This window comes from Schistocerca cancellata, chromosome 2 (assembly GCF_023864275.1).
Source record: "Schistocerca cancellata isolate TAMUIC-IGC-003103 chromosome 2, iqSchCanc2.1, whole genome shotgun sequence".
In the NCBI taxonomy this organism is placed as follows: Eukaryota; Metazoa; Arthropoda; class Insecta; order Orthoptera; family Acrididae; genus Schistocerca; species Schistocerca cancellata.
In genome coordinates this window covers 940,997,870-941,022,743 of record NC_064627.1, presented here as the reverse complement: position 1 = coordinate 941,022,743, position 24,874 = coordinate 940,997,870, and the positions used below count along the sequence as shown (strand labels likewise).

At 43.2% G+C, this 24,874-nt stretch overlaps 1 protein-coding gene across 1 annotated transcript in view; it reads left to right on the top strand.

The window, feature by feature from the left end:
- Nucleotides 1–24,874, top strand: part of LOC126159996 (transmembrane protease serine 9-like) — an 84,193-nt gene that overhangs the window by 35,410 nt on the left and 23,909 nt on the right. The window contains exon 3 of the mRNA XM_049916806.1: nucleotides 20,940–21,105. Within this exon, the coding sequence (XP_049772763.1) occupies nucleotides 20,940–21,105 (166 nt within the window). The remainder of the gene's footprint in view (nucleotides 1–20,939; nucleotides 21,106–24,874) is intronic.

The following is a 24,874-nucleotide window of genomic DNA, read 5'->3' as shown; positions in this document are numbered from 1 at the left end:
GGAGGGTAAAAATCGTAGAGGGAGACGAAGAGATGAATACACCACGCATATTCAGAAGGATGTAGGCTGCAGTAGGTACTGGGAGATGAAGAAGCTTGCACAGGATAGAGTAGCATGGAGAGCTGCATCAAACCAGACTCTGGACTGAAGACCACAACAACAACAACAACATGGAGTGTTTCAGAATTAACATTTTTACAGACGTTTCTCGACTGATAGAATGTCTCCAAATTCATTCTGCTATACATGGCAAACTTTTCGTAAAAATCGAAGCTCCTCTCTTTCAGTAACACCGCTTTCGATTGATTTATGTTGCACCAGCTGTCCTACCGAAGAAAAGTGATACTGTAAAAACGTAAGTTCGAGATGTGGCCATCCTTTGTCTTTATGATACCTTGATTTGTGCTGGGAAGACTTTCGATCAAACATTTCAGTATCTGTGTGAAAATGACAATCAGTTCTTATGCAATAGCCAAAACTATGGATGTCGAACGCTCAGGTCCGGCATGAAGTCAGGATTCTAACTCATTCCAGAAGTCTTCCATCGCGTTCAGATCGACACTCGAGGCAGGCCAATCTACTTCAGGAATGTTATTGTCCGCACACCATTGTTTCACAGGTCCTTCTTTGTGATAGGATGCATTATCAAGCTGATAAAAACATTTACTTTCTCCGAACTGCTGTATTACTGTACGTAATACACAATACCACAAAACGTCTTCGTATCCTTCTGCATTTAGTGTCTTGTTGCGTAAAATACCGGGATCAAGCCCTGACCACAAAAAACATTACCATTCCGTAACACCATCATTTCTGTACTTCACTGATGGCAAGTAGCGTACACCACTCTAAAGCACTCATTTCCAGTCGTCGAGTGTTCAGTGCTATCACTCTATATACCGTTTCAGGCATTGCTCAGCAGGTATGTATCGAACATTACACTCCACTTTCATTTACAGTCGTTTCTGCGTTGTGCTATGATCTGAAACATAAAGAAAATAAGAACAATGCCTTGTGACATTAAACTACTATGTGGTGGAAATCGTAGGCCCCATCTACAATGATCAGCCAGAACTTTATGACCACCTACCTAATCACCAATATGTCGACTTTTGCCACGGAAAACAGCGGCGACGCGCTGTGGCACAGAAGCAATGAGGCCTTGGTCGGCCGCTGGAGGGAAATGGTACCACATCTGAACGCACGAGTCACCTAATTCTCGTAAATTCCGGGGAGTGGCGATGAGGTCTGACGCCACGTTCAATCACACCCCAGATGTGTTAGATCGAATTTAGATCTGACGAGTTGGGGGCCTATTACATCGATTGGAAGTCGCCATTGCATTCGTCGGACCACTCCATCACACCTCTGGCTCTGAGACATGGCGCATTATCTTGCTGAAAAATGTCATTGCCGTCGGGAAATATGATCGTCACGATGGGATGTGCGCGGCCTGCAACCAGTGTACGATCCCCCTTGGCCATCTTGGTGCCTTGCGCCAGCTCCACTGAATCCATGGACGCCAGCGTAAATGTTCCCTGGAGCGTAATGGAGCCGCCGCCAGCTTATATTCGCCCTGCATTACAGGTGTCAAGAAGCTCTTCCCCTGGAAGACGACTGATTCGCACCCTTCCATCAGCATGATGAACAAGGTACCTGGATTCATCAGACCATGCAACGCTCGGCCACTGCTCCAACGCTCAGTGGTGGTGGTCATGTGCCCATTTCAGATGTATTTGCTGATGCAGTGTTAACACTGGCACATGAGTGGGTCGTCTGTTGTGGGAATCTGTTTTACCACTCTGCCCAGCCTACGACGTCCGACGTCTGTAATGAGAGTGGACGCCTAGCCCCACGACGTCTGGACGTGGTTTCGCCATGGTTGCGCCACTTCTTGAAGACACTCACCAAAGCAAGTCGTGCAGTTTCCGAAATGCTCATGTCGAGCATCGTGGCCATCACAATCTGCCCTCCGTCAAACTCAGATAGACCGCGCGTCTTCCCCGTTCTATAGAAGGACAGCACGCTCACTGATACTGCATGATTAGCAGTCATTCCTCTGTAGATGACACTGCTATCGCCTGAACGGATTTATATCGATAGTAGGTCGGTGGTCATAATGGTCTGGCTTATCAGTACAGCTGCTGTGTAATCAATATTACGAGAAGTTAAATGCGATCTCTTACTCGTTCAGTGCCGAAAGAAAAACTGACAAAGGTCGCTCGCACTATCTGTCAAATACAGAAGGCCACCGTGCACTCATCATTGTAAATGACAGGGTGGGCAACATCACATTCAGAAACACGCTAGTAGCTTAACGTTTTTCTTTTTATGATACGTGGTACAATATCTTTATGGAGTCACTGTCTCTCTGGATTTCATGTTGTTTGTATAATGAATGTCTATGTTTTTATCCGGTTTCCTGTGTTTATACACACACCAAAAAAAGTTTTGCATCACCCCGGTTCCCAGAAATCCTGAATATAACAGTTGACTGTGGGTATTGTATCACAAACACAGTCCCTTCGGCTGCTCAGAGATGTCACTAAACCCGCCAAAAAATCTAAACAACCTTGCATGAGCAGCGCCTATTAGACGGAGGGGTCCGACAGCCGATCAGTTCCACTCATCCCACCGGGAAGGAGGTACACGACTCCTGTTGTCCCGTAGTTCAGCCATGCCTAGACGGTCAATACTGCGGTTCGACCGCGTCCGCATTGTTACTCTGTGCCAGGAAGGGCTCTCAACAAGGGAAGTGTCCAGGTGTCTCGGACTGAACCAAAGCGATGTTGTTCAGACATGGAGGAGATACAGAGAGACTGCATCTGTAAATGACATGCCTCGCTCAGGCCGCCCAAGCGCTACTACTGCAGTGGATGATCGCTACCTACGGATTATGGCTCGGAGGAACACTGACAGCAACGCCACCATGTTCAATAATGCTTTTCGTGCAGCCGCAGGACATCGTGTTACGACTCAAACTGTGCGCAACAGGCTGCGTGATGTACTGCTTCACTCTGGACGTCCATGGCGAGGTCCATCTTTGCAACCACGACCCCATGCAGCGCGATGCAAATGGACCCAACATCATGCCGAATGGACCTCTCAGGATTGGCATCACGTTTCCTTCACCGATATGTGTCGCACATGCCTTCAACCAGAGAATCGTTGGAGACTTGTTTGGCGGCAACCCAGTCAGGCTGAACGCCTTAGACACACTGTACAGCGAGTGCAGCAAGTTGGAGGTTTCCTGCTGTTTTGGGGTGGCATTATGTGGGGCCGACGTACGCCGCTGGTGGTCATGGAAGGCACCGTAACGGCTGTACGATACGTGAATGCCATCCTCCGACCAACAGTGCAACCAGATCGCCAGCATATTGGCGAGGCATTCGTCTTCATGGAAGACAATTCGCGCCCCCATCGTGAACATCTTGTGAATGACGTCATTTAGGATGACGACATCGCTCGACTAGAATGACCATCATGTTCTCCAGACATGAACAGTATCAAACATGTCTGGGATAGATTGAAAAGGGCTGTTTATGGTCGACGGGACTCACCAACTACTCTGAGGAATCTACGCCGAATCGCCGTTGAGGAGTGGGATAATCTGGACGAACAGTGCCTTGATTAACTTGTTGATAGTATGCCACAACGAATGGAGGCATGCATCAGTGCAAGAGGACGTGCTACTGGGTATTAGAGGTACCAGTGTGTACAGCAGTGAGGACCACCACCTCTGAAGATCTCGCTGTGTGGTGGTACAACATGCAATGTGTGGTTTTTATGAACAATAAAAAGGGCGAAATTATGTTTATGTGGATCTCTATTCCAATTTTTTGTACAGGTTCCGGAGCTCTCGGAACCGTGGTGATGCAAAACCTTTCTTGATTTTGTATATCACACTTTCAATAGTGATATTCACTTTATTTTCCACCACTTCAAGTGATGAACGATGCTTCCCGACACTTCTCTCCAGTAAACACTATTTCGCTATTTTGTGAATTGCTGCCCACCGCTCTCGAAGCCAATAAGAAAACTAATCACTCCACAAATTTATTCGTGACGAAATGTGCTGTCGCTTTTGTTGGAGATCATCTTTCAGTCTAAATGCCGTCTTCCTCCTCCACCTCCTTCTCCTCCTCCTCCTCCTCCTCCTCCTCCTCCTCCTCCTCCACCACCACATCCTCTCCTTCTTTTTCTCCATTCTAATCTCCATCTTCCGAATCATAATGATCCTCTTGTTGTTATTCTACCTCTTCCTCTTCCTCTTCCTCTTCCTCTTCCTCTTCCTCTTCTTCTTCTTCTTCTTCTTCTTCGTCATCTGCTTCTCCACCCTCTCCTTTCCTAAATACAGGATTGTTGTAATTAAACTTTCGTTACTTGAGCTAGTGTAGACGAAAACCTCTTCACCGCAACGATATCCAACTTTCAATGAGATTACGAAACTGTCAGAGTTGCACAGTGGTGTGTTTTTATTTAAATAGCAACCGGTTTCGGATCTTAATCCATTATCAAGTCATCAACTTAAGGGCTATCATAATTTGTGTACGCTGGCCACATTGCTTCTGTGAGTGGCTAAGTGCAACGTACTATTTGTATGTGACAGTCCTGTGCTCCGTATAGCAAAACAAATACGCTGCACATGGCACAGGATTTTTTAAAAATAATCTTCCCATTTTCAAAAGGTATTTTTGTCCATAATGTAAGGTTTCCACCTGTAGTTCGTTATTGTTATATTGGGTAAGTGCTATTACTAGCTCCGTGTCCGCTCATATTGCATTACCAACCAGTCTTGCGAGACTTTTTCTTCTGACCTCATAAAATTCCAATCTGCTTCGTTATGAATTGGCTAATGGATTCCCCTCATTCTATAAGCTCTCTTGCATCGTCATCTCTGAGGATTGTTTAGCGGTTGCTTGTTTGGGTGTCCTGGCCTAAAACTATTGCCAATTCTTTTAGGCTTTTCCCCTGCATATTTGCATACTGTCAGCTGCTGTTGTAGTAAAATAGTTCCTGATTGTTTTCTGTGTGGATATTAGTTTTTAATTATCCTACCATCGTCTTACTGCATATTGGTTTGTGATTACAAGTCAGCTACCATTATATTTTGAACCTGTAAGTTTTCTGTGGTGCGTACAAGATATGTGCTCTTATCAATAACACTCAGGCCCTCTCTCAACAATATCGCACTACTGCCAACAAGATTTTTACGTTATCGTTTATGACCATTTCCTGATCTGCATCATCAACTTCCCTTGGATGATGTGTACGATATCTGCTTGTAGCAATTCTTCGTCCCAGTAATTGGCGTTGTTTGATTCCTTTTTCAAAGTACGGCCTCAAATTACCATTTTGCATACAGTATTATTTGGGATTTAAAATTACTTCCAGTGGCTTGTCCTGGTTTCCTTGTGACCAATATCTCGCCAATAAAGCTTTTCGGAATTCTTCATAGGGGCAGTAATTGTCAGCTGCTTCAGTAGTCCACGGTGCTGCGTCGCCTTGCTTATCTACATCAACACCTACATCGATTCTTTGAAAACTAATGTGAAGGGCATGGAAGAAGTTGCTTTCCATTCTACCATTTATTACGGCTTCTTCCCAATCCATCTGCTTGTGGAGTGCTGAAGGAATGGTTGGTTAAAAGTTTGAATGCGAAGTTCAGTCAGTCTCAATTTTTCATCACAATCTCCACGGGAGCGACATGTAGTGGGCTGTGCTACATTCATAGATTCATTTCACTCTGGTTTAAGGCATTTTGTAAGATCTGTCAAAGTACAGAGACTGGTGGGTAGTGGAGTATTGGAGATGGACTGCTATTGGTCACGAAGGCCTGTACGTTCACCTCCGTAGGTGTGGTTGCAGTGGTTTCGGCGGTGGTTATCAGGTGGCTGTCTGATGTTACGTCCTGAAAGCAGCAGTATTAAATATTCTTTCTATTTCATAACAAGCTACACCAGTTGCGATGGTACCAGAAGCTGGACAATGTCCGCAACTTGCCAAAGCACGGGCCACACTCAGTCGATGACACGTATTTAAGTTGGGAATGGACTACTGTCAAGAACAGCATGTGGCGTTTAACAGAGCGATGTGGTTAGCTCGGTTGCAGTTGACGTGACTTAGGAGTTGCGCAGGCTGACGAGTGGGCCGGCTGTGTAGCGAGCCTTGGTACACATTGCTTTGTGAGAAACGCACCGTGGCATACATAATCAAATTAGGACCCCCAGAGTGGTCAACGATGGTCCAAAGTGGTGACATATGACCGCACAGGCAATGGTGAACAGTATAGTGTTTCTCCAAGCAGGCTTTGACGGACTGGAACAGCATATACCCGCACAGAAGCTGACAGATAGGAATAGTTAGATGGCCCGTCACAAACAGTAGACATCCAGACTCGGCGGGCAACAGCAGATGGAACTTATCCAGCAGGTGGCCCGCCCACTGCTAGGCACCAAGCTGGCAGTAGTTGGACTTAAGGTGGACAATAGGCATACAGTTAATGGAGGTAGAGTCTGGCAGTGGGAGTTTCCAATCAAGGTCTAGTGTAGACCTCCCCTCCTGCTGGTGACGGCATTTTGGTTGTTTTGAATTGTCGATATGTATGCTAGCCCAGCCTGCTATATTTTCTGAAATGGCAGCAGTTTTGCTCTCTAATTCACATAAGGTCGACAAGCAAGTATGACCATTGAGCAACCATGACATCACCTTCCCCGTCGTGTCAGCTACTTCACAGTCTTGGCGATGCTACAATGGTGTAGTAACTTCTTTCAGAAGCCCTGGCTAGTGACTTCTGCAATGTCAGCTTACTGAATACACCTTGTGCAAAAGCACCTTACGATTAACTAACTAACATTATTTCCAATAATACCTGAATATTGCTCGTTAGTCTGGGATCTGTACCAGATAAGATTGATAGAGGAAATAGAGAAGCTCCAAAGAAGAGTTGCACGTTTCGTTATAGGATCATTTAGTAAGTGCGAAAGCGTCATGGAGATGCTCAATTAATTCTAGTGGCACGCACTGCATGAGTGGCGTTCTGCATGAGGGTGGAATATGGTACCGGTACTGTTGCTGCTAAGAATGGACGGTACGCGACATTCACAGGTCGCAGTATGCACAAAGGCGTCAAAAATGTATACTAAACATGGGCTCTAAAATGCATGCCATAGGAGCTATCAGCCCATGTTCAGCTTGCCTGCTGTGAAACACATCTCTCCTAGTGAACAAGTGCTCATACCTCTTAAGGTATGCATTTTAGAGCCTCTGCTTAAAAGACGTTATTTTCTTGTTTTGGTTCATACTACCACTTCTGAAAGTTGCCTACTCTACACTCTTAGTAACTACGGTACCAGTACATGTATTCCACTATCAGAGGTATCAGAACGCTTTTCCCTTATAACTTTCGACCACAGATCTTAAGTCCCATAGTGCTCAGAGCCAGAGCCTTATAACTTTCGACTCTTTCGCTTCAGGTGCAGAACCCTTACCTCAAATTGTCACATTTATCCTTCTACATCATGATGGAACGTTTGTTACATCATCACGGATTGACCCTGCATATACACACATTAACAGGCGCCAGCACCTGTAACTTTGTCGCTCTGTAGCGTCGTTGGATGGTGTCTGCGGACATCGGTTCGTATGCAAAACCTGATCTACCAAGTCCACTCTGCAACCTCTGAAAGTGCGTAACACGAATTGTGAAACACCTTTTACAATAAACGAATTATATAGTAGATACTAGTATGTTACTAGGTTATGTTTTCTCCTGTCATTCTCTTGTTTTAAGGTTAGAAATAAGTTTAGCAGCACAAGTTTGATGAGGTGAAGTCATCGTCTGGTGTTACATTTGATTTCCAATGTTGCTGTTCCATGTCTATTGTCCTGGAGGCGTGTTCATTTGGTCACCGTAATGAAGATGGGCAATTTTCGACATTTTGCTTTACCCACATTTATTACAACACTTCACTTGCACTTTTCACATGTGTTGAACACGTTTGTCTACAGTGTGTAGTGTTACCAACTCTCACTGTGTGTTTATCTTTCGCCTCTTGTTTGTGCTGTGTATATGTGGTTTGATATTTGTTCATATTTTTATGTTTATGTTTTTGTCTTACAAGGAAACCCTTGAGCGTAAGATTGCAAACGGCCAATGACGATTACGGCATTCGATGCCCCACATAACGTCCACTATGAACCCACAGTATTGGCTGCTAATGGCAACAGGGAGCGGAAGTGTAGGCATCCAATGGTGAACTCAGCAAGATGCTATGGAGCGTAGTTGAAGTACTTAGTCGACGAGTAACAAGCAACACTGTTACAGCGGTAGTAGTGTTGATACCAAATTGAGCAATGGCAACTGAAGGTGACATTTCGTCAGAAAGGAACACAAGGAATTTCATAGAGTGAGAAAGAAGTGCCAGATAAAAAAATTACTGTGTAGTGTATAACAAAAACTGCGGATATTCAAGCGAGGACAAAGCGCACTTGTTACAAAAATTGGTGTTTGCGCTTTTCCAGGATGCTCGATGCAATTTACAGGATGTGCAAAGTAGTGACCTACTACTTTATGCACATCAAATTGAGTGCGGCTTACATTACAGTGGTTTCAAGCGAACAGTAAATGGTTGGATAACTTCAAGCAGAGCTATAGAATTTGAAGACGTAACATAACGAAATTTCAAACAAACCTCAACTTGACGACGCGCAGCAAGTTGTGGAATCGCACGAAAATTTGTAGATGAGATAAACAAACTTATCCCATCGTTCAGTAATGAATTTGTTTTCATCTCCGACAAATCGAGATGTGAAGGGGAAATTATCTACACATTCACAATTGGAACAAGATGTATCTGAAAATGTTAAGCATAATAATAGTCAAGAAAAAAAATAAACAGTAAATTTACTACAACAAAATATCAGAGGTTTAAAAAAAATTATTGAATTTCAGATCTGTTTAGATGAGCTACAGTCTACAAATACTGTTGATGTTATTTGTATTACTAAACATCATTTAGATAGTGAAATTGAAATGCTTAATATGGAAGGGTATACCTTAGCTTCAAAGTATTGTAGAAAAGAGATGGATAAAGTTACACTTACATTAGATAGGGTCACAATTATAAAACCACTGACATTCTTAAATACTGTAATGATTAGCCTCTTGAAGCACGTGCCACACAAGTAGGAACGCACAAAAGAAAAATAATTATAGTCACAATATACAGGGCTCCAATTGGTAATTTCCAACTGTTCACTAAACAGCTTGATGCAGTATTAAATTTCTTAACTTCTAACAATAATGAACTCATACTAAGTGGAGATTTTAATTTACATTTTCTGGAGGATAGTTACTCAAGATCCATAGTAAAGTCTCTTACCACTTATTATAATCTCATTCCCTTAGTACAGTTCCCAACCAGGGTTATGGGTACCAGCAGCACTGCTATTGATAACATTTTCATAGATACTACCACATTAGCAAATATTAGTATAAATCCAATATTTAATGGCCTTTCAGATCATGATGCCCAGTTGCTTGCATTTAATATAGTGGGGTCTGATTCAACTAATAACAGGAAGTGGAAAACTATTCGAATAATAAATGAAAGAGGAATTGACGGTATAAAAACTGTTTGAGGAGTGCAGACTGGAAAGATTTATACAATTCAGCTGGCATAAATGAAAAATATAACTGTTTCTCTAATACAGTCATAGGTCACACTGAAAACTGCAGCCCTAAGAAAGTAATCAGAGCAAATAGATTAAATGTTTCAAAACCTAGAATCACAAATGGAATAAAAGGATCTTTCAAAACAAAAAGAACACTGTACTTAATGTCAAGGGAAAATGATGACTACAGAGCTAAATCATATTACAAATTATATTGTAAAATTCTAAACGAAGTAATCACAATCTCAAAATTTATTTATTTTCAAGAAAAAATGAATGCCTCTAATAACAAGATAAAAACTATATGGAACATAGTAAAAAGTGAAACAAGGAAAACTAATCACGAAGATGAGGAAATTATGTTAAATGTAAATAATGAGTTGATTAGAGATACCTCCAAAATTGCAGACGTCTTCAACAACTTTTTTCTTTCAGTAGCAGACAACTTAGGTTTGCATAGTTCCTCAGAAGACAGCTTAACATAATTAAAAAATGCATTTCCGCAGAAGTTTAACAAAATTCAAATATATCCTACCACACCTAAAGTGATTTCTAATATTATTAGCTCTCTCAAAAACAAATGTTCCAGTGGTTATGATGAAATCAGCACTACCACAATTAAATGTTGCTCCTCAGAACTTTCTGACAAACTGAATTACTTATGCAATGAACCTCTCCACAGTGGTACTTTTACAGATAGGCTTAAACATGCAATTGTCAACCCATTACACAAAAAGGAGACAAATCATCAGCAGAAAACTTCCGTTCCATGTCATTATTGGCAATATTTTCAGATGTGTTTGAAAGGGTTATGTACAATAGACTTTATAAACACTTAGTACAGAAAAATATTCTCATTCGCAAACAGTTAAGATTTCGCAAAAAATTGTCAACTGATCAAGTTGTATTCACTTTTACAGATGATGTATTAGAATCAATAAATCAAAAGTTATTTCCACTTGGAATATTCTGTGATCTGGCTAAAGCTTTTGATTGTGTTAAGCATGATATCCTTATATAGAAGTTAAAATATTATGGGATAACAGGAGTAGCAGGCTCATGGTTCTCATCCTATCTTTTTAATAGAAAATAGGGGTGCCTGTATCAGGCTTACCACATAACAATAGTCATTCAAAATACGAAACCATCAGATAAGGGGTGCCCCCAGGGCTCTATTTTAGGTCTCTTCTTGTTCCTATTATATAGTAATGACCTTCCATATGCAGTGTCACAAAATGCAAATTTTGTCTTATTTGCAGATGATAACAAGTATTGCTATAAAAACAGTACCCATGATCTCACTAAGCAATCAGCTAATGAAATATTTGTAAGTGTCAAAGGGTGGTTCACAGTAAATGGATTGCCACTGAATTCTGACAAGACCCAGTATATACAGTTTGGTACCTCACAAAGAATACCTGACCCTATAAGTATAATGCACTCAAACAATGAAATTAAAGCTATAGACAGTGTCAAATTTTTAGGGCTATAAATTGACCACGACCTAAATTGGAAAACTCACACTCTAGACTTAATGAAACGCCTTAGTTCAGCTACATTTGCATCACGTCTGATAGTAGAAATAGGGGATTTAAAAATGAAGAAGTTAGTTTATTCGGCCTACTTCCATTCACTAATGAGTTATGGAATCATCTTGTGGGGAAACTCATCTCACAAAGATAACATTTTCACAATTCAGAAACGAGTCATTAGAATTACATCTGGTGTCATTCCTAGATCATCATGCAGAGACCTCTTTAAGAAACTTGGTATTCTAACTACTACTTCTCAGTACACATACTCATTGATGTCCTTTCTCATTTCCAACATGTCTCTTTTTACACAAAATAGTGCAAAACATGATTATAATACCAGAACCCAAAACAAGCTGTATAAGGACTATAAAAGCTTAACATTAGCACAAAAAGGAGTCAAATACATGGGTACTCATATATTTAATAACATACCAGAGCATATCAAAGGTCTTGTAAGTGATAAAGGTCGGTTTCAGAGTGAATTAAATAACTTCCTGTTGGCTTACTCCTTCTACTCCATCAATGAATATCTTCACAAGGATTATAGCTCATAACTCTGTCTGCCTTAGAATTGTACAATATCCATCTATCTGATTAAAAAAAAAACTTTTGATTCTTTCCACGTCGCAGAGACTCCTCTACAAGGGATCCATTGAAAATGATAAATGTAATGTAATGAACCCTGAACGTCAATTACTTAACGCATTCGTACATAATTAAGCCAATTGTTAATCTGGGTGGTAAATTGGTTAGAAAGTTGTTTATTTTGTGCGACAAGATGGAAGTGGTCTGTCCCCAACGATTCATTCTTGTGTGCGTGATCTTGCAAACAACGTATGAATATTTACGTCAAAGCAAGTAAGAATGGGAAACTAGGCGTAGGAGAACTATTACTACGGAATGAACACTGCTTTTGGCCAATAGCTGGTCAAAATAACGTGCGTTTGCTTCATTAGTGGTCAGCGTGTAAAAATTATACTCTTTTTAGAGCAAACTGTACCTCCTCCTGAAAAGTGTGTGACATTGCAATTCATACCACTTAGAACCTATTATTGCACTATCTGCAGCTACACCTTAAAGAATAGCCAGTTTCACGAGAAGCTCCACGACAAACTGTTTCGCATCCGGTAGCATGCCATCACATTCCATCAGTTCTCATGACGCATTTACACCAATATAATCGTGTATGCGTTCTGTAAGAGTGGATACCTAGCTGAGCGTCCAGCAGGGTTTGTAACTCCCAAGAAGTTCGCCTTCGATCTCGATGGTGTCAAACTCTTTGATCGCTATGGCGCGCCATTTTTATTTCTGTGTTTATAGTGCAGTATAATGGTTTGTTTGAGCGTTTCTTGAATGTCGACGATGTCCATTTTGCGAAGTGAAATACATACATCCCATAGAAGGTTGATTTCTGCACCTCCTGGACACTCATTTTCTGTCCGCCTCTTACAAACATGGTGAGTCATTAGAAACTAATACTTTTCCTGTCACAACTGCTAACACAACACTTTCACATAAGCCTTAATGAAGACTGAACTCAACCTTTATTCAAGGGGTTCTCTGAGAGTGTGCGTATGTGAAGTTATGCGTAAATGTGTTATTATTCCTTGTGTGTGTGTGTATGTGTGTGTGTGTGTGTGTGTGTGTGTGTGTGCGTGCGCGTGTGTGTGTGAGAGAGAGAGAGGGGGGGGAGGGGAGGGGAGAGGAATTGGTTACTTATTTAGTCTGGTAATGTTTTAGATTGCTGTTATTGTTTTAGTGGCTGACGCGATCAATGAGTTACTGCTTACATTAGTTTAGTGATTAATTACTTTCTTTTTCATAGCATGGGCTCTTTGTATGTGAAAGCTCTTCTAAAATATTAAGAGTTTTTTGTTGCAATTGTCCTCTTTAATAATTTTCATGAGGTTTCGTACTTCCAGCTTATTACACACTATGTCATTAAAAGGATCCGGACACCGCCAGAAACATACGTTTTTCATATTAGGTGCATTGTGCTGCCATCTACTGCCAGGTACTTCATAACAGCGACCTCAGTAGTCATTAGACCTCGTGAGAGAGCAGAATGGGGCGCTCCGCGGAACTCACGGACTTCGAACGTGGTCAGGTTACTGAGTGTCACTTGTGTCATACGTACGCGAGATTTCCACACTCCTAAACATCCCTGTTCCACTCTTTCCGATGTCACAGTGAAGTGGAAAAGTGAATGGATACGTACTGCACAAAAACGTACAGGCCGACCTCGTCTGTTGACTGACAGAGACCGCCGACAGCTGAGGAGGGTCGTAATATGTAATAGGCAGACATCTATCCAAACTATAACACAGGAATTCCAAACTGCATCAGGATCCACTGCAAGTACTATGACAGTTAGGCGGGAGGTGAGAAAACTTGGATTTCATGGTCGAGCGGCTGCTCATAAGCCACACTTCACGCAGGCAAATGCCAAACGAAGCCTCGCTTGGTGTAAAGAGCGTAAACAATGGACGATTGAACAGTGGAAAAACTTGTTTGGAGTGACGAATCCCAGTACACATTGTGGCGATCAGATGACAGGGTGTGGGTATGGCAAATGTCCGGTGAACGTCATCTGCCAGCTTGTGTAGTGCTAACAGTAAAATTCGGAGGCGGTGGTGTTATGGTGTGGTCATGTTTTTCATGGAGGGGGCTTGCACCCTTTGTTGTTTTGCGTGGCACTATCACAACACAGGCCTACATTGATGTTTTAAGCGCCTTCTTGCTTTCCACTGTTGAAGAGCAATTCGGGGATGGCGATTGCAGCTTTCAACACAATCGAGCACCTGTTCATAATGCATGGCCTGTGGCGAAGTGTTTACACGACAATAACATCCCTGTAATGGACTGGCCTGCACAGAATCCTGACCTTAATCCTATAGTACACCTTTGGGATGTTTTGGAACGCCGACTTCGTGCCAGGCCTCAGCGACCGAGGTCGATACCTCTCCTCAGTGCAGCACTCCGTGAAGGACAACTGCCATTCCCAAAGAAACCTTCCAGTATCTGATTGAACGTTTGTCAACGAGAGTGAAAGCTGTCATCAAGACTAAGAGTGGGCCAACACCATATTGAATTCCAGTATTACCGATGGAGGGCGCCAGGAACTTGTAAGTCATTTTCCGGATACTTTTGATCACATAGCGTATATTCTTCATATCAACTTTTGAAACTCCTGCTTTCACATTCTCAAATACATTGATCAACATTTTGGACCTTATAACTGATATATACCTTCTCCTTCGTATTTAATTGGATTGTTTGTAAAGGTAACTGAAGTTGTTCTTGTTCTGTAATTAATGTGTAATCCCTGTTTCTTTAGTATATTTTCTATTCTCTCTGCTGATTTGTGTTTGTATGTTAAAGTGAACCATTTCTGCCTGTTAGTCATGTCATGAGCGTTTCTCTGTTTGCTGTGGTATCTATTATTTCTGGGTTCTGTGGTGTTTGTATTCTCTGCTTGTTATCATTTTTCTTTAGTTGTGTTCTGATTTTGTGCTTGTGTCTTTGTACTACATGGGTGTTATAACCATTCTTTATGGCTATGAGTTGTGTTTTTCGTAATTCTTTTTCATAGTTTTCTCTGTGTAGCATGCGTCGCATGGCCGCTAAATATTGACTTCGTGGGTCGTTGACCGTGGGAAGTATAATTGTGTCTGTGGCTGTTGGCTTTCTGAAGGCGTTTATGTGTGCTTATTGCTATCTCCATTTATTGTTATATCCAAGAAATGTAGTTCCTCTTGTGTACAGAAGTCGTCTGCGGGAATATAAGTATGAAAAATTGTTCAGTGTCAGTCAAACAGTCCGGATAAGACTGGCGGCGACTTATACAGTGTGTACAATTAATAACAAAGGCACCAACACACTTCCCTGGTGTAAACCTGACGACTCCTCTACATCTGCTCCATCAAAGATAATGTTCTGTGTCTTTCCTACCGATAAATAAATCCTCAGCCCGGTCACAAATTTAGTTTGATACGCCGTATCTTCGATAGTAAAGTGAGGTATGGTAATGAGTTAAATGATTTTCTTAAGTAAAGGAACTCTGCATCTATCTTACTAACGCTTTGGGACAACTGTTTTAGGTGATAAATCTTTTCAGTTAGTGTTTTCCTTGCTCTGTAAATGCGTCTACTCTTACAGATATAGGATCCGACTTTCTGCCCTCATGTTAGTTAATATTGTGAGAGCAATGTGCTAGTTTTAGCTTTTCCTTTTGTCTAAGGAAATTAAATGGATAGCACCTCCCTTGAATTTCGTACGGAGAGAGAATAGATGCTTAGTCTTGTGATGGTAATATTCATATGTACGTGGCGTCTTATTAGTAGTGTGTGGATAAGTTGAGAATCTGGGTGTGACGGGAGGCGTGCGAGGATTGTCTGTGCAGCTGCGATGACCACCGTGTCTGAATGGCTCAGTGCTCAGAGCAGCTGCCTAGTAATCAGGAGACCTAGATTCGAATTCTGGGCCAGCACAAATTTTCAACTATCCCCAATGATTTAAATCAGTCTCCACTCGCAGCGGATATCTGTAATTCCTTTGTGTCTCAATCTGTTTTACTCACCATTATTGTTCAGTGAAATAATAGTTTCATACCGTAACGCAATTTATTGTGTAGTACATATTTCAATAATGTAAGAACACTTGGTTCAAGAATCATGAAAGAAGGTTGTATACATGGAAGAAGCCTGGAGATACTGGAATGTATCAGATAGATTATGTAATGGTAAAACAGAGATTTAGGAAAGAGGTTTTAAATTATAAGACATTTCCAGGGACAGATGTGGACTCTGTCCACAATCTATTGGTTCTGAACTGTAGATTCAAGCAGAAGAAACTGCAAAAAGCTGGGAATTTAAAGAGATGGGACCTGGATAAATTGAAAGAACCAGAGGTTGTAGAGAGTTTCAGGGAGAGCATTAGGGAACGATTGACAAGAATGGGGGAGAGAAATACAGTAGAAGAAGAATGGGTAGCTTTGAGGGATGAAGTAGTGAAGGCAGCAGAGAATCAAGTAGGTAAAAAGACAAGGGTTAATAGAAATTCTTGGGTAACAGAAGAGATATTGAATTTTATTGATGAAAGGAGAAAGTACAAAAATGCAGTAAATGAAGCAGGAAAAAGGAATAAAAGTGTCTCAGAAATGACATCGACAAGAAGTGCAAAATGGCTAAGCATCGATGGCTAGAGGACAAATGTAAGTATGTATAGGCGTATATCACTAGGGTAAGATAGATACTGCATACAAGAAAATTAAAGAGACCTTTGGAGAAAAGAGAACCACTTGCATGAATATCAAGAGCTGAGATGGAAACCGATTTCTAAGCAAAGAAGGGAAAGCAGAAAGGTGGAAGGAGTATATAGAGGCTCTATACAAGGGCGATGTACTTGAGGATAATATTATGGAAATGGAAGAGGAGGTAGATGAAGATGAAATGGGAGATATGATACTCCGTGAAAAGTTCGACAGAGCACAGAAAGACCTAAGCCGAAACAAGGCCCCGGGAGTAGACAACATTCCATTATAACTACTGATAGCCGTGGGAGAGTCAGCCCTGACGAAACTCTACCATCTGGTGAGCAAGATGTATGAGACAGGCGGAATACCCTCAGACTTGAAGAAGAACATCAGAATTACAATCCCAAAGAAAGCAGGTGTTGACAGATGTGAAAATTACCGAACTATCAGTTTAATAAGCCACGGCTGCAAAATACTAACACGCATTCTTTACAGACGAATGGAAAAACTGTTAGAAGCCGAACTCGGGGAAGATCAGTTATGATTCCGTAGAAATGTTGGAACACGCGAGGCAATACTGACCCTACGACTTCTCTTAGAAAATAGTTTAAGGAAAGGCAAACCTACGTTTCTAGCATTTGTAGACTTAGAGAAACTTTTGACCATGTTGACTGGAATACTCTCTTTCAAATTCTGAAGGTGGCACGGGTAAAATACAGCGAGCAAAAGGCTATTTACAATTTGTACAGAAACCAGATGGCAGTTATAAGAGTGGAGGTTCAAATTGGTTCAAATGGCTCTGAGCACTATGGGACTTAACATCTCACGTCATCAGTCCCCTAGAACTTAGAACTGCTTAAACCTAACTAACCTAAGGACGTCACACACATCCATGCCCGAGGCAGGATTCGAACCTGCGGCCGTAGCGGTCACGCGGTTCCAGACTGAAGCGACTAGAACGGCTCGGCCACACCGGCCGGTTAAGAGTCGAGGGGCACGAAAGGGAAGCAGTGGTTGGGAAGGGAGTGAGACAAGGTTGTAGCCTCTCCCCGATGTTATTCAATCCGTATATTGAGCAAGCAGTAAAGGAAACAAAAGAAAAATTTGCAGTAGAAATTAAAATCCATGGAGAAGAAATAAAAACTTTGAGGTTCGCAGATGACATTGTAATTTTGTCAGAGACAGCAAAGGACCTGGGAGAGCATCTGAACGAAGTTGACAGTGTCTTGAAAGGAGGATATAAGATGAAAATCAACAAAAGCAAAACGAGGATAATGGAATGTAGCCGAATTAAGTCGGGTGATGCTGAGGGAATTAGATTAGGAAATGAGACGCTTAAGTAGTAAATGAGTTTTGCTATTTGGGGAGCAAAATAACTGATGATGGTCGAAGTAGAGAGGATATAAAATGTAGACTGGCAATGGCAAGGAAAGCGTTTCTGAAGAAGAGAAATTTGTTAACACCGAGTATAGATTTAAGTGTCAGGAAGTCGTTCCTGAACGTATTTGTATGGAGTGTAGCCATGTATGGAAGTAAAACGTGGACGATAAATATTTTAGACAAAAAGAGAATAGAAGCCTTCGAAATGAGGTGCTAGAGAAGAATGCTGAAGATTAGATGGGTAGATCACATAACTAATGAGGAGGTATTGAATAGGATTGGGGAGAAGAGGAGTTTGTGGTACAATTTGACTAGAAGAAAGAATCGGTTGGTAGGACATGTTCTGAGGCATCAAGAGATCACTAATTTCGTACTGGAGGGCAGCGTGGAGGGTAAAAATCATAGAAGGAGACCAAGAGATGAATACACGAAGCAGATTCAGAAGGATGTGGGTTGCGGTAGGTCCTGGGAGATGAAGAAGCTTGCACAGGACAGAGTAGCATGGAGAGCTGCATCAAACCAGTCTCTGAACTGAAGACCACAACAACAAACAAGAATTTTCTTAATGAAGATGACTTCGGACAGGGGATACAACGAGTTCTTTCCTGTCTTATGAATTGCATCATAAGAATTTGTGAGCCACCAGTTGTACCTCTGTGGCGTGACTTGGCGTATTTATTTCATTATATGCAAACTGAAAGTGTAGAGGGGGAGAAAGGAAAGGAAAGGGAAGGGATCACTGCTGTCAGCTACGTCGGCGAATTACGCAGAATCAACGGCGAAGGGTGAAAATGTGTACCAGACCGGGATTCGAACCCAGGACCTCCCGCTTACTAGGCTGGTGGGTTAACCACTGCGCGATCCGGGACACAGTGTTGTCGCACCTGCGGGGACTTTCAAGGCACGACTAACGGTTGACCCACATTCCCATCTTTTTTTTTATTGTTCCCATTTTGTTCGATTTTGTTCGTTGCATTTGTTTGGTGCCGATGTCCCATGACAAGTGTTCAAGTTCAGTGCTGAGCCGTTGAGTCAGTTTTTTTTTTATTATTATTATTACAGAGAGCCGCTAACCCTCTCACCCAACAAGCTGAGCTACCGTGCAGGCAGTCGCACCTGCGCGGACTTTCTCGGCATGCCTAAACAGTTGACTCACATTCCCATCGAGCGCCACCTATCTCCAGTCCCTATCCATTTGCTCCATGCTCGCTACACTGAGTTTCCAGCAGGAGGTCAGACGTATCTGTGCATCTGCATAGCTAAGCATTGGATCCACCGTCTTCAGTGCAGCCGCCCAAACACGTCCGACCACCTGTGAGAATCTCAGTCTAGCGAGCATGGAGCAAAAGACAGGGACTGCGGATAGGTGTCGAGGGAGTCTGCAAGTGGTGTATCCGGGATGGCGCAGTGGTTAACTCATGTGCCTAGTAAGCACGAGATCCTGAGTGCGGGACCCGGTCCACTACACACTACCACTAGTCGTCGCTGATTCCGCGTAATGTTCCGATGCAGCTGACAGCATCTATCTCCTCCCTTTCCTTTCTCCGCTTCTCCAGCTTCAGTTTACATAAAACATATCACAGATGCGGATTCTGGGTGGCGTCTGTTCTCTTGAACATGTCCAAAACAAAAGACACCACGCAGGCATATTGTACACTACTGCCCATTAAAATTGCTGCACCACGAAGATGACGTGCTACAGACGCGAAATTTAACCGACAGGAAGAAGATGCTGTGATATACAAATGATTAGCATTTCCGAGTATTCACACAAGGTTGGCGCTGGTGGCGACACCTACAACGGGCTGACATGAGGAAAGTTTCCAATCGATTTCTCATACATACCGGCGTTGCCTGGTGAAACGTTGTTGTGATGCCTCGTGTAAGGAGGAGAAATGCGTACCATCACATTTCCGACTTTGATAAAGGTCAGATTGTAGCCTATCTCGATTGCGGTTTATCGTATCGCGACATTGCTGCTCGCGTTGGTCGACATCCAATGACTGTTAGCTGAATATGAAATCGGTGGGTTCAGGAGGGTAATACGGAACGCCTTGCTGCATCCCAACTGCCTCGTATCACTTGCAGTCGAGATGACAGGCATCTTATCCGCATGGCTGTAACGGATCGTGCAGCCACGTCTCGATCCCTGAGTCAACAGATGGGGACGTTTGCAAGACAACAACCATCTGCACGAACAGTTCGACGATGTTTGCAGCAGCATGGACTATCAGCTCGGAGACCATGGCTGCGGTTACCCTTGACGCTGCATCACAGTGAGGGGCGCCTGCGATGGTGTGCTCAACGACGAACCAGGGTGCACGAATGGCAAAACGTCATTTTTTTCGGATGAATCCAGGTTCTGTTTACAGCATCATGATGGTCGCATCCGTGTTTGGCGACATCGCGGTGAACGCAGATTGGAAGCGTGTATTCGTCATCACCATACTGGCGTATCACCCGGCATGATAGTATGGGGTGCCATTGGTTACACATCTTGGTCACCTCTTGTTCGCATTGATGGCACTTTGAACAGTGGATGTTACATTTCAGATGTGTTACGACCCGTGGCTCTATCCTTCATTTGATCGCTGCGAAACCGTACATTTCAGCAGGACAATGCACGACCGCATGTTCCAGGTCCTGTATGGGCCTTTCTGGATACAGAAAATGTTCGACTGTTGCCCTGGCCAGCACATTCTCCAGATGTCTCACCAATTGAAAACGTCTGGTAAATGGTGGTCGAGCAACTGGCTCGTCACAACACGCCAGTCACTACTCTTGATGAACTGTGGTATCGTGTTGAAGCTGCATGGGCCGCTGTACCTGTACATGCCATCCAAGCACTGTTTGACTCAATAGCCAGGCGTATCAAGGCCGTTATTACGGGCAGTGGTGGTTGTCCTGGGAACTGATTTCTCAGGATCTATGCCCCAAATTAAATGAAAATGTCAGTTCTAGTATAATATATTTGTCCAATGAATAACCGTTTATCATCTGCTTTTTTTCTGGGTGTAGCAAATTTAATGACCAGTAGTGTAGTATTTATTTCACACCGTACGCTGGTGCTGGATTGGCGTGTCGGCTGTTGCCAGGAAGCAGAGGAGGCTGGTGAAGCTGCAGCTGCGCCTCGTGGACACGCCTAATTGCTCACAGTCACTACAACGGCAGCTGCGCGGCCATGTGCATCTCTGCTCGTTCCAAGACAAAATCTTGTGTGGCGGGGACACTGGCTCGGCGCTCATATGCCAAGATGTGCAGGTAAGTCAGAGTCTCCAAAAACCTCTCTCTCATGGCTATTCTTGTGACACACACGACTCCACATCACACAGCACTGTAACTCACTTCTGGCACGGTTATTTCATAACCGGCAACGAGCGACGCGGCCCTATGGGATTCGCGCACAGGATTGCCTCCCTGCGATGGATGTGGCTGGTCTTCATGTTTTCCGTCGGGGTTGGAGCGGACTTCCTCGTTGGCTCCTCCAGACTTATCTCAGATTTGACTAATTTTAGGAAAGATAGTACACCAGATTTTACAATCCAATCTCAGTTTTTTAGTTTTTTAACATTTTAGATGCTCATCACGGTTTTACCGTCGTTTACACTGATGGCTCCAAACAGGAGAATTTCCTTGGCTGCCCTGATCGTGTTACCCGGATTCGCCTCCCTGATGAATATACCGTTTTCGCGGCGGAGCTCCACGCTATCCTGAAGGCACTGGAGCGGATGAATCGTGTTCGGGGCAATCGATTTCTCCTCTGCTCCGATTCTCTTAGTGCCTTACAGTCATTGCAGAATCTGTACCCAACTGAGGAGATGGCCCAGTTGATATATGACCAACTGTACCTGCTGCAATGGCGGGGTAAGGAGGTGTCCTTCTACTGGGTGCCTGGTCATGAACAGGCCGATCGGGCTGCCAAGGAAGCCTCCAGAGAGCAGAATGTTGTCCAGTGTCCTATTGCCTTGCAGTCTGTCATTTCTGCACTCCGCAAGAAGTGCATGGAGTTGTGGGAGGAAGAATGTCTGGCAGCGACGGCCAATAAACTGCGGGTGGAGAAGTCAACAACTCGGCTGTGGAGTTCCTCCTGCTGGTTGCTCAGGCGGGAAGAAGTGATCCTCACAGGTCTTCGGATTGGGCACTGTCTTCTCACACATCGCTTTCTATTACGGCGGTAGGATCCCCCATTTTGTGATGCTTGTGGTGTACACATCTCTGTCCGCCACATTTTAACAGACTGTATTTTATACCGTGATGCAAGGGCAGAAGCACAAGTTGATGGGCATCTGCCCTGTGTTTTAGCTAATGATGAGACGTGTGTGTCTAGGGTTTTAAAGTTTTGTGATGTGTCTGGACTCTGGCCTAAACTCTTAGGCTGGAGGTTTTAGTGTATTACACAGTGGCTGGTTCCTCCATTTTTCCTTGCGGTCAGCCAGCCACTTCCATCTGTTATATTGTTTTAGCTCCCTCTTCCACTTTCTTCCTGTGTTGTCCATGTCTTACTGCTGCCGGCATGCTTCGTCCCACGCTTCGGTGTGGGTAGGCCCATATTTTTCCAACCTTGCTACCTGTGTTTTACGTTCTGTTTTGTCTTACTGTTCTGAGTATTTTCTTGACACCCGTCTCAATCTGTTACTGAGCGGGCGCTGAAGACCTTGCCGTCGTGCGCCCTTACAACTCTCTCCATCCATCCACATAACTCACTTCCCCTCCACCACAAACACACACAAATATGTAAACTAGCAACGCTTTGAGACATTCGTTCATAACTTTGGACAATTCCTATGATCTTAAGCTTCTACTATAGCGTGCAAAGTATTGAATCAATCAAAAACTAAGTTATCGTCACCTGACACGGTGGTTCAGTGCAGCAGGCGATCTATAAATTTGTAATGTTGCTTTTTTTTGTGCAAACCAATTTACTTGCCAAGATCGCTATGTTAACACCATTACTAGATGACTAGTTTCGGCAACATGTATTGCAATCTTCAGATTTATAAAAAGAAAATACGCGGAGATTACAGACTTAGGGTCAAATAAAAACGTTGTAGGACATAAACAAGAACTCAGTGACAAAAACTATATACCCATAAAACTGGGCAGTGGTAGTTGCATCACAAAATACTTAAACCACTCCCTCACATTATGACTATACAATATGCTGTAATACAAAAACTCTCGTGAAATTCTGCTCATTTGGACGGATTCAGTCCAAAGTAAAAATATAACAATGACTACTTTTAATAGGTACAATTTAAATGAAAACATACCATAAGAAAGTCGAAACACTACAATGGCATGCCAGGTGTTCTATCGCGTTGTATGGAAATGGAAATGAGCGTTTGGCGTCATTGGCCGGGAGGCCCCTTGCAGGGCAGGTCTGACCGCACTGGTGCAGGTCTTATTACACTCGACGCGACATTGGGCGACCTGCGCGCCGGATGGGAATGAAATGATGATGAAGACAGCACAACACCCAGTCCATGACCGGAGAAAATCACAGACCCAGCCGGGATTCGAACACGGGCCCATAGTACGTCAAAGCATCACGCTGACCACTCAGCTATCGGGCCGGACATCGCGTTGTATGTACATCTGGGAGTGCGAAAGGCACGAACAAAACAGATACATACCACATCTTGCCTCTTCGTGGTATAACGCCATTTTTGTCTGCCACAGAGTAACTGACGACAGGATTTCGAGTATAATGGAAGCTAGTGCTGAGACTTCCCACAAGATGGCGGTCTGCATTGCATGACGTCAATTACAACTAATGTAACTGGGTCAAACATTTCTTCAACAATGAAATCAACAGAACCAACTGAACATCAAAGTAGTACACACTCTGTAGTCATGACGGCGAAGATTACACAAACTGTGTATAAAGATGACAGAATGTTGTGAAGTGTCATGGATGGCTGCCTACGCCAAAAGACAAAAATTGGAAACCTTTTGTGATGTAACGATTACGGTCTATAATACATGCAATAACAAATTTATGCCCTACAGTAAATTTAATAGAGACAGTTTTAGCGGAAAGTTGCGACAGTCAAACAATTATGGAACAGGATTGTACTTTATTTCTCGGTTTCGCTGCAGACGAAGGATGACAGTTACCATTTACACACTATATGATCAAAACTATCCGGACACCTGGCTGAAAATGACTTACACGTTCGTGCCGCGCACCATCGGTAATGCCGGAATTCAATATGGTCGTGGCCCACCCTTAGCCTTGATGGCAGCTTCCACTCTTGCAGGCATACGTTCAATTAGGTACTGGAAGGATTCTTGGGAAATGACACCCCATTCTTCCCGAAGTGCTGCACTGAGGAGAGGTACTGATGTCGGTCGCTGAAGCCTGCCACGAATTTAGCGTTCCAAAACATCCCAAAGGTGTTCTAGAGGATTCGGGTCAGGACTCTGTGTAGCCCAGTCCGTTACAGAGATGTTATTGTCGTGCAACCACTCCGCCACAGGCCGTGATTAATGAACAGGTGCTCGATCGTGTTGAAAGATGCAAACGCAATCTCCGAATTGCTCATCAACAGTGGGAAGTAAGAAGGTGGTTAAAACATCAATGTAGGCCTGTGCCATGATAGTGCCACGCAAAACAACAAGGGGTGCTAGCCCCCTTCGTGAAAACCGCTACCACATCATAACAGCACCGCATCCGAATTTTGCTGCAGGGACTATACAAGCTGGCAGATGACGTTCATCGGGTATTCACCATACCCACATCCTGCCATCAGATCGCTACATTGTGTACTGTGATTAGTCACTCCACACATCGTTTTTTCACTGTTCAATCGTCCAATGTTTACCCTCGTTACATCAAGGGAGACGTCATTTAGCATTTACCAGCGTGATGTGTGTCTTATAAGCAGCCGCTCGACCACCAAATGCAAGTTTTCTCACCTCGCGCTAATTGTCATAGTAGTTGCAGTGGATCCTGATGCAGTTTGGAATTCCTGAGTGATGGTCGGGATAGATGTCTGCGTATTACACGTTACGACCCTCTTCAATTGTC